The sequence below is a fragment of the Cheilinus undulatus genome, linkage group 23 (assembly GCF_018320785.1).
Source record: "Cheilinus undulatus linkage group 23, ASM1832078v1, whole genome shotgun sequence".
NCBI classification, from domain to species: domain Eukaryota; kingdom Metazoa; phylum Chordata; class Actinopteri; order Labriformes; family Labridae; genus Cheilinus; species Cheilinus undulatus.
In genome coordinates this window covers 14088220-14098636 of record NC_054887.1, presented here as the reverse complement: position 1 = coordinate 14098636, position 10417 = coordinate 14088220, and the positions used below count along the sequence as shown (strand labels likewise).

General features: G+C 38.5%; 1 protein-coding gene and 1 non-coding gene across 3 annotated transcripts; both read right to left on the bottom strand.

The window, feature by feature from the left end:
- Positions 1 to 1206: 1206 nt before the first annotated feature.
- ankrd16 (ankyrin repeat domain 16) lies at positions 1207 to 9998 on the bottom strand. 2 transcript variants are annotated; one of them, XM_041780381.1, is made up of 8 exons: positions 9885 to 9998; positions 8680 to 9055; positions 6262 to 6482; positions 6051 to 6093; positions 5855 to 5963; positions 5612 to 5773; positions 4813 to 4891; positions 1207 to 1497 (listed from the first exon to the last, which is right to left on the bottom strand). In XM_041780381.1, coding segments are annotated over exons 1-8 (1152 nt in total). In that variant the 5' UTR covers positions 9886 to 9998; the 3' UTR covers positions 1207 to 1336. The 2 variants fall into 2 exon arrangements, with proteins under 2 accessions (XP_041636315.1, XP_041636316.1); XM_041780382.1 differs by lacking the exon at positions 9885 to 9998 and having other exon boundaries at positions 8680 to 9158.
- trnay-gua lies at positions 8487 to 8574 on the bottom strand. Its single transcript is given in 2 exon segments — positions 8487 to 8522; positions 8538 to 8574. It is a non-coding gene; the product is annotated as a tRNA-Tyr (tRNA).
- Positions 9999 to 10417: the final 419 nt, after the last annotated feature.

Sequence of the window (10417 nt, the reverse complement as noted above, 5' to 3'; positions counted from 1 at the left end):
GGAGCACCCATTGTATACAACAATGCATAGTGAAAATTAAACTTTCAGCCAAAGTATGTATGTATGTGATTGTCTGTAAACCTGAGACATAATTTGGGTTTAATAACTTTCTGCACCCAGTAAAACAGCATGAACAGCAATATGCCTTAAGTCCCATTACATACTGTTATGAATGCTATCTGCAGCGGTGTAGCGAGGCATCATAAATCCTACTTGCTGGGAAGTAGCGTAACCAGTTTGCAACCATCCAACAGCAACTCAGGCAGACTTGCAGCCTGTTTCATCAAGCTCTCATCAGTGTAGAAAACCTGTTCAACATTTGCCAAACTTGCTTGGTCTCTATCTCTTTTCTCTATATGACCTCTGCAATCATTGTCCTCTTCTGCCTCAAGGCTGTTTCAGACTGGGTGCGTGCTTGCTGCATGACAGCTGTGGCCTGTGTCTCCCTGCTGTCACAGCCCTGTCTTTCCTCACAAGTTTTACCTTGATAAATCTCACAATATGTGACTTTATTCATTCTATAACTGCGCCAGGAAAAAAATTATTTGTATAAAGAAGGTAGCTTCACATAAATGCCCAACTGGGCTTTTATTTTCAAAAGCACAAACCAAAAGTGCAACCGTGCTATGTTTCTCTTGCTTGTGACATATTGTACCATGCATTTCTGCTAAAACAATGTGCATTTTCCTGTCCATTTTAGCCTTGACACACACTTATCTTGTGGTAAAAATAGGTAAGCCTTCTATTCTCTAGATTATTGGTGAAACACACTACTCACTCAAGCAGTCTAAAAGCCCTGACTTGTTAACATGTATGCTGTGATGCACCCAGTCTGAAACAGCCATGTAGTAAACAGTAGTGAGACGGCATAACTGGCTTCTTTTTAGCTGAAGTCTGGCATGTGAACAAGTGCCAACAAACCATCTTGCATATAAACCAGGGCTTACTGCTGAGAGCAGGCAACCACTGCACTTTGTGGAAATGAGATAGCATACTCTCTCTTTTTGAAGTCATAATTTAATCAAATTGACTTTGAAACTACAATGTAAAGGTGTAAAAATTGCACATTGTTGCTTTAGTTGTTACATTTTTGGAAAAATTGTTTGTGCCATGCTCCGAACTGTTTTGGGTCTTTGGACTAAAGCAAAACTTTTATCCGTGTTTTAAGCCTCAAAATCTTGTCGCTGAAAAAAGTAACTACACAACAACAGCTGAGGCGAGATTTATTACAATCAACACAACCCAAACTGTTTCACTACAGTCACATAAAATTAAGATAATTTTTCTTGCATGGAACTAACTGCTCGTCTGTGCTCTGCATGACTGGTAGGTTTTACTATGCATCTGGTAGAACACATCCAAACACTTGCACTACATCTGGTTTCCTGGCAAGCTGTCGTGCCGTTGTGCCAGATGAGTCCTCTGAGTCTCTGAGTCCAAGCTGCAGGAGCGTCCTGACCGCGTCTGCATGCTGACCGATGGACGCCATGTGAAGAGCTGGGACAAGAAAAAAAGTATGAGAGTAAGTTTGGAAATATTTTAGGTGAAAGCTTACCTTGAGTTTTAAGACCACTCCTATTTTTCATACAACTAATAGTTTAATTTATTATGGCGTGTTTTAGAGTGTTTTATGTGGAGACACATTATTTGTCCAAGCTGTGTTTAAAAGATTATGTTAATTAAGTTTTCGAAGTTCCTGGATTGTCCTCTAGAGGCTATCTGCAGAAGCAACAGAAGTCACATAGACAATAATGTTAAACTGTTGATTTTTGGGGGGAAATAAACCTGTTTACAGCCTGGTTCATAAACAATTTTAATCAATAAAGTTAAGATCATATTAGGGACACACTGGTGATTTTTTTAAATAAATCATTTATTTTGGTTTAAAGAAGGGAAATGAGTGATGCATAACTGATGTGACTACAAGTCAGCGTGATGTAGCTGTTTGTTGGATGGCTAAAGTTAGTTGAAGACAGCATTTCAATAAAGCAACTGCCACAGATTTGCTTCAAAAGACAGTTTCATAAATTGTCTAAGTAGTGGTCACTTTTTTAGAAACTGCTCTGAACTTGCTGCAGGGATAAATAACAAATGATGGAACATTTAACAGCTGGTATTTATTCACTCAAGCTTTCATTATTTTCACATGGTGATTCAGTGCTAACTGAAAGCTTCAGGCTGGCGTATTCAAGTGCTGTGGGCTCTTTTCATTTCCAAACTTGCTGATTACTTTTTAACAAGCTGCACATTTATTTCAATTTTTATCTGGATGTGATTTTGTTACAGCACAGCTCTTGAATGGAAATAACAATCAAAGTGTTTTTAAAATCATTATAAACATGTGTCTAAAAGCTTCACACAGCTATCTGCTTTCAACTAGATTATTAGGACACTTATAACAGTAATTACCATAACTGATGATGGCTAAATAGACAGTGATGGATTAAAAACAACAGTTTCCTTTCCCTGCAAGTTTGTTATTATAGCTGTAAACAATGTAATGAAAAGTAAAAAGAAAGTTTAAACTTCTGTCCAAAGATTATTAGCAAGTTAGCCTCAAAATGACAAGCAAAATTGTTTAAGGTCATGGAAACTAAACCATGAATAATCATTTTCCATTGGTCTGACATCCTTTCTCAAAAGGTAGCTCCTTTCTTTAACCTGCGACAGTTTGTAACATACTTAGTCTGCTAAATGTCTAAAAGCAATTAAAGGTTTTGCTCTTGGTCAGTAGCTGCAAAACAGTATCACCAGTGAATGGCTGCAAAATAACCCTAAAGTCAAATGTGTTGAAGAAAATGTTACTCATGTTACATTTGACATTATAGAGCAGTGTTACAGAAATGTTGTATTCTATTAAAATGAAACATTTCTGACACCAAAAAGACACAAAAACACTAACAAACAGTAAGGAAGATTGGCAGCTCCTGTGTTACTGTTTTTGTTTATGCCTGGCCTCTCTGAAAAAAGAAAAATGTCATCTTTATCTGTTAAAAGAAAAGTCAGTCTCTACAAGGCTTCACATTGCTATCTGGAACTCAGAATTAAAAATCAAGAGAGAGTTTTTTGGGGCAAATTCTCTGATTGGTGGTGTGCTAGCAGGGACGAAGTTGAATTTTCCCAGCCTGTTTAAAATCCTTACAATTCCAGGTAAAATCAGTCAAAAGCACCCTAGCAGGTATAGCCAAATAAATAAATAACTGAACAGTAATTGATAGTAATTGAAAGCTGTGTTTGAACCATTTGGAGCACAAGCGCAAACAAGGTGTCTTTAGAAAGTTAACAATCTGAAGTTTCTTCCCACACTGTCAGTCTCCCTGTAGCTGCTACTGGTATTGAGTAATAAAACAGAAAACAAAAAAGTTTTTTTCTGTCTTAATTTGTATTGTGAAACAGAGGCCTGTAGACGAGGAGGTATTAGTGGGAGAACTCAGCTGGTCTAGAGCATAAACCCTATTTTAGATTCAAGGTTGACAACAGAACATAAAAATTAGAATTTTACACCTGTTTTTATGAGGAAAAGCCCAGCAGTTTCAGACTGGAGACTTCAAAAAGGATTAAGGTTGGCAGACATTTTTCTATGCAACACTGCTAATAATTGCCGGGAAAAAAGACGTTATTATGGTAAATACAGTTGACAATTGAGAACTAGAACAGCAAATTTGACGTGAATATGATTCTGGACCAAAAATTTGACTGGATTTACTTTGTGGGGACTCGTACTGATGCAGCAGGACCGTTTTATGTGGATAATTAGGATCAACAGAGTACAGAAGAGCTTCTAATGGTAAGCTGTATAGAGCTGAGAACAATCTTGGTCTCAAGACCACGTTTTGAATGTCTTGGTCTTGTCTCTGAATCCAGAGCATCTTTACTCGGTCTTGTCTCAGTTTCGGAATGGCAAGACTCTGGATTTTCTATCAAGACCAGTCTAGATCACCCCTGACGTGCTATTCTTCGACGCCATTAATGGGATATTGCAGAGAAGCCTTTGCTGTAACAACAAGTAGTCACAGTGGTGAGCTCGGATTTTTGAGCGTTTTGTTGCTGAATTTTGTTCAGGCTGGGCATTCATTTATTTATTTGCCAATTTATTTATTTATTTGGATACGATGTAATTTTTAGTTGAACTGTTCCTGATGAATTAATGCTCTAATCTGACTTCAAACAGCTGCCGTTAGGTCAGATAGTTATGCCTCCTTGAAAATCTATTCAAGTGCCTCATGTGTCAGACTCACATCTTAACAAACCAGTCAATATTTTTAGACAGAAATAACTCTCAACATTTATTTTAGGCTTCTTTCACCTAACAAATACTGGTTTTGGTTTTGTCTTGGTCTCGGATAGTGTGGACTTGACTAAAACACTTGAGCTGAGTCACTTTTATAAATGTTTGTTTGTTGGTAGGCTGACAAATGCATTAAACATGGCTGCTGTGGTGGTTTTATCCACAAATAGTTAACATGGTCGGAATCCTACAATTCAGACCTTTCTGGTGAAATTTAACACTTTCTATTTAGATTTTGTTAATAACTACATAGTTACAAAAAACTGCCTGCCTGCTAGTGGGTCCTCAGATATTTAAGGGGTTAAAGCTGCAGGCTGAAGAAATCTACTGGAGTATTTCCAGCAATCTTTGAACCTTTTAGTTGTTAAACTTCATCAAAGTACCCATGTTTTGAATATGGGATTCTTTTCCCCAAACACAAAGTTTTATTTTCGCATATGTTAAAACTGATTTAGTCAATGAGAAAAAAACGATAAGCTCACTGCTGTGTTCAAAAACAACATTAGCATTTACTCTCTGATTACCTGTTCTTTCCTTACTGTCACGTATATGAAGATTTGCCCCCAACTCTAGCAGCGTCTTGATGGTAGAAGTGTGGCCTTCCTGTCAAACAAAAAAAGATCACAATAGTAACAGTTTGAAAAAAAAAAAAAAAGTCGCATGTAGACTTCACCATTCAGCTTAGGGCTTTGTGTCTTTTACAGCTGAATTAAATATGGAAATTTAACATATTTATCAATCACTTTAGAGGAAAATATCAAACTCAAAACTTGTCTTTATAGCTATTGTTTACCCAATAAATTCAGCTTAATATTTGTTCTATTAATCCAATACTTTAGCCTAATATTTAAACTATTCATCCAGTATTCTAGTTTAATTTGCATGAACTACCAATAATTGGTATCATTACTGGCCCTGAATAATCAATATTGGTTGAGCTGATGCCATGAGACACCCTAACAGAGAAGAATGCTTCCAACAACTCCTGGGTTTATAGGACCATAAAAAGTGCTCCACCATGAGAAGGCGGCATCCTTGGCTAACTGTGGTACTTGTTTAACCATAATAATATCTCTTTATTCCAGCTATCTGTCCACATTTCTCCTTTACTCTCTACTTCCCTGCCTCATCAGCTTGCTAGTTTTAATAATTTCTTTTCTCACAGTTTTTCAGTGTTAAAGTTGACTCACATCTAAGATGTATTTTTATATACAGTCAATTTTAGCATATTTCTTTAAAGAGCAAATCTTCTCCTCAAACCTTCCTCTGTAGGAGTAGTCACCTAACTCTTTAATACCTCTTGTTTGGACTCACATATCTCACCTTTGCAGCGTAGTGCAGAGCAGTGAGCTGGATTTTAGTCGCTCTCTGGTTCACGTCTACATTAAGGTCCCGTACCAGGAACCGCAGCGCCTCCTCTTGGCCAGTGACAGCCACCTGATGAAGCGGTTGAGCCCCGAGTGTATCAGCTGCAGTAGGAGATGCCTGAACACAGCACTAACAAGTTAGAGTGTGACTTTAAGTACATATAGACACAATCTGTGGAATTAAAAAGCATTTTTGTACCTGGTGCTTCTCTAAAAGCAGCCTGGCTACAGAGACGTGTCCATTTCTGACAGCATCCATGAAAGGAGTGACTCCACAGCTGTCTGCGCTGTCTGCAGTGTAACTGCATCTGAAGGAATACCAATAATTGTTTTGAGTCTGTATCTGCTGTATGAATAGGCAAAGCCATAAAGCATTATGCCACTTTTTTACCAACCTCTCAAGTAAGATCTGAACAATTTCCTCACAGCCGTGCATTGCTGAAGGAGAAGCAGAGAAAGAGTAAATTATAATCTCACAGTAATCACTACATATTTTCCATACAACAGAGAAAACAGTTATCATTTTTACACTTAAACTTTCTAAACAGCTCAAAGTGAGGGCATCATTTTCTAGATCTGAGGTGTATCCATGCCAGGGGATTTCACCTGCAGTATGCAGCGGCGTCCTACGTGTCTTGCTCTCTGTCCTCCAGACGTCGGGTGCAATCAGAAGCAGGTGCTGTACAATTGAGGGATCCCCCTCCCTGCAGGCGATGTGGAAGGAGTTCCAGCCATCTTTGTTCCTCAGAGACGGGTCAGCACCATGCTGCAGCAGCTCCTGGATCACGTCAAGATTCCTCCGAGTGCAGGCCATCATCAGAGGAGTCCTGAAAGACAAGACACAGCACTGACATCCTCTAGAAATATAGTTAATCCATGCAAAAGGGCTTAGTTTCACTGCTGAAAGATCTGTGCATTACTGTCTTGATTACTTAGACTGTTATTCAGTCTCATCACAAGCTGATGCCAGTTAACAAGTAATGAATGAGAAAGAAAACACAAAATAAATATCTGATATAGATAAAGAGGAGAACATTTGAAGCTTCTTGAATACTTTTTTGAGCTTTGAGTCACTAGGGCTGAATGAACTTATAAAACATTGCAATGTGATGATTCTGACTTGGATTATAGTTTTGATTTGTGGTTTACCTCATTATGTTCACTTTAACTGAAAAATATATTTACATCAAAATTGTTATGTTCTTAAAATGATTGATGAGTAAGATTTAATTGTGATGTCCATACAAAAAATGAAATGTATTCAAGTATATGTTATGATTTATGTTATGTAGGCCAGAGTTATGGAAGTCTATTAAAAAATAATAAGAATATTTAAAAAATGTTAATAAAAAAATACGAGGTCAGAAAAAAAAGGTCAGAAATATGACATAAAGTCAAAACGATGTGAAAAAACACCTTAAAATCAAGAGAATGAAAATAATAATCTTCTATCTTATAATTATGACTTACTATATGTCATAATTATTACTTTCTTTCTGTGTATCAAACAGAACTTTTTCCCCATTTGTTACAACAGAAAAAGGCTGTTTCTCTTTATTTGTAAAGCCAAACTTAAATTGGGATGCATTTTTCCTCCAATTCCGTGATTAAAGTCAGAACTGTGAGATTAGAGTTAGTATTGTGTGAAAAAATAAAAGCTTCTGAGAAAAAAAAGTCAGAATTGGCATTCTGTGATTATTCTTTATCTATCAAATTATTCTGTGTATAATTTAAGATTTAAACATACTGTCTAAAAAAATGAATATTTCTAGTGATCTTTATCCTCTTGTGTAGCCCTGTACTGTATGAGGAATTAAATTCTTGGCATTGTTACTTTAGATAGACAGATAGATAGTCATTTATTGGTATTGCATTGTAAAAACACAACGAAATTACGTTTGGCAATCTCCTCTGTAGCAGCAGACACAGTCGTCCAAGAGGTGGTTAAAAATCTACAGCTTCACATCGTCCATCCTGCTGGCGAGGGCGCAGGCACCTGGAAAGAAAGAAGCTTGGTACAACAGGTTTGTGTGGGGCCACTCCTGGCCTAGCCTGCAGCCCTGCTTGTTTGCCCTGTATTCGCCTTCTCGCACAACGCCATCTCTGCCTCCTTCCCACTGGCTGTAGGTGTCATGCTGCTCCGCGTCTTTCTTCTTTCAGTCACCGAGTGCCCCGTTCTCAGGATAATCTCCGTCGGGAAAGATGTAAAGTCCGTGGGCTCGCTGTCAGTTCTGGTGTAAGTGTAGTTCTTTGTTTTGCTGCTTGTGATGGAGCGCCGGGCTGCTGCGTTCGTACGCGTCGCCCCCATGCTACCTCAACAGGTAGCATTCAGTAGTCTCCTGTTGATCAGGCAGTGTTCCGTGGCAGTTACTGGCAGTTGTTAGCTTTTAAGCTGGCCAGGAGTTGTAGTTGAGACTGAGGTCTTCTTTTTCATCTTTTTTGGGTTTTTCTTGATGGAAATTTCCCGTTCTTTCTCTCAGAGGTGTCCTGGACCATCTATGTTCTTTGTTTTCATAAGTTTCAACATATGTTGTCTATTTAACTGTGAAAAACACAACAAGTCCAAGATATAATTCAAGAATGCATCTTTCTTGCTGCTAACTGCTCTGGTTGCCCGGCAACAGCATCCATTAGAGCGGCCCCTGGTATAAAGCCTAATCATGGAACAACACAAGTGACAAAAGACCTGGGATAATGTTAGACAGCAATAATATTTCAATCGTCTTTTTCATAATTTATGTTATACTCTCAAAACAATTTGATTAGAAAATTGTTAGAGAAAAATAACAGGTTCAGCTACTATAAAATCTTATACAAATTTAAAAAGTTGCTCCTTCGAGCCGGATTCGAACCAGCGACCTAAGGATTTCAGCATATTGCCACTACAGTCCTCCGCTCTACCAACTGAGCTATCGAAGGGAGCTGAGATACTCCGCACCACAGTACATTTTTAAAGCCAATAGAGGGCGCTACATGCACAAATATTAATACTGTCTTTAAATTACAATAAGGTGAATAACTCACCAGTCCGCCTTCTTCAGACTGTCCACTTTGGCGCCTTCCTTCAGCAGAAAGCTGACACAGTCCCTGTGGCTCATGGACGCAGCTTCATGCAGCGGCCTCTTGTAGTCGTTGTTGTACACCTCCACGTCCATGCCCACATGCTTTACTAGATACTCCACAATGTCCAAGTGTCCGTGTCTGGCAGCATAATGCAGCAAAGTGTCTCCAGACCGGCCGAAGTGTTTTCTGCAGACAGTTTGAACCGCCGTCGAGTCGTCTAAAGTGATGCGTTTCTGCAAAGAGCTTAGCTGCCCCTCCTGAGTGAGCTTTACGAGCTGTTTTGAAGTGTTTTCGTCCATGGCGGTGGAGGACAGACAGCTACATTGACATACAGTCACTTATAGGAGGAAAAAATACGAAATAAATAAGTTTAGCTGTCAAAAGCCACGCCATAGAAAGGTGTTTACTTGTACATTTCGCTAAGGAGCGAAAATCGGATGGCCAACCAAAACCTTACCCTGCAACTACCTGTTCAGCTAGCTGGTACCTATATACGGTGTCCTAAATTCCCAACACGTTATATGTGTAATGATGGGGTTCTTTAAGCAGAAATAGAAAACGTACATAAGCATTGGAAAAAATGAATATGGGCTACAGGTAGGTGTACAACAGCTGAGTATGCATGTCAAATTTACTATCAATAATAAAAAAAAACTATACAAATAGTCTAAATAAGCTTTGATTAGCTTCTGGGAATGATTAGACTATGCATCGACACACAAAGCTTGCTCTTATTAAAATAAAACACCATAAAGCTGCACAACAACGCTTGCACACAAATCCCATACTCTTCAGCTCTATCACGCGGGGAAAGGGCGCCATCTCGTGGCCGAGAGCGAACAAGCAGCGGCGCCAGTGGTCCAAGCTGTCGCCACACATCAAAGGCAAACTCAATTGACACCAATTAACTTCTCGAACTCTTGGCCGGGCTTATGACTGCCATTGGATGAACACTACAACTTTTACAACATAAAATTTAACCGGTAAACTACTAAAATAAAAAAATAATGTTAAACACAGATAGTTGCTGCTGCAGGTAAAGATCAAGGAGACTTATTTTAACACTTAGTAAGCAAATGTCCACTCAAAACAAGGCTTAGCAAAGCAGGACACCTAAGTCATAACAAAACCATAGTATAACCTTTTACAAGTACTCCTGTACTTACTTTAGCATGGACGCACACGAACACAAGTCAAGTCCACGTCGGCCAATTAGCAGTATGAACCTGCGTCCGCACGATGCTTGCACTTCTTGGAGGAAACTCCCACACTGCTCTGCAGCTGTGACGTCACAGTCTGTCGTAGGAGGTGTGGCTTACAATTTCAACACCAGACAACTGTTACTCTTGAGTTTTGTGAAATGGGTTTGTATTTTGCCAGAGGTAGAAAAAGTGCCAGACTATTGTACTCAAGTAAAAGTACAGTTACACAATAATATCATTCAATAACTTTGAACTTTGTTCCACCAAATATAAATAAGCTACCTACAGCAACAACCTTTAATTGGTGCCAAAATCTTTCTAATTCAAGATAATACTTTTAATATAAGCTTCTTAGTACAAAAATAGAACTGTATATTAATCTTTATCAAAAACAATCACAGATAGGTTTATCTGTATATATATATATGATTTATATATATTCCCTTTTCCCCATTCATACATGCTTAAACAACCGAAAGACAATAGTTTGGGAATTT

Coding starts and splice junctions, on each gene's coding strand:
- ankrd16 (XM_041780381.1), bottom strand. Junction 5,964..6,050: donor GTTCAGATCTTACTTGAGAG/GTTGGTAAAAAA, acceptor GTATTCCTTCAG/ATGCAGTTACACTGCAGACA. Junction 1,498..4,812: donor TGACAGTAAGGAAAGAACAG/GTAATCAGAGAG, acceptor TTCTTGTCCCAG/CTCTTCACATGGCGTCCATC.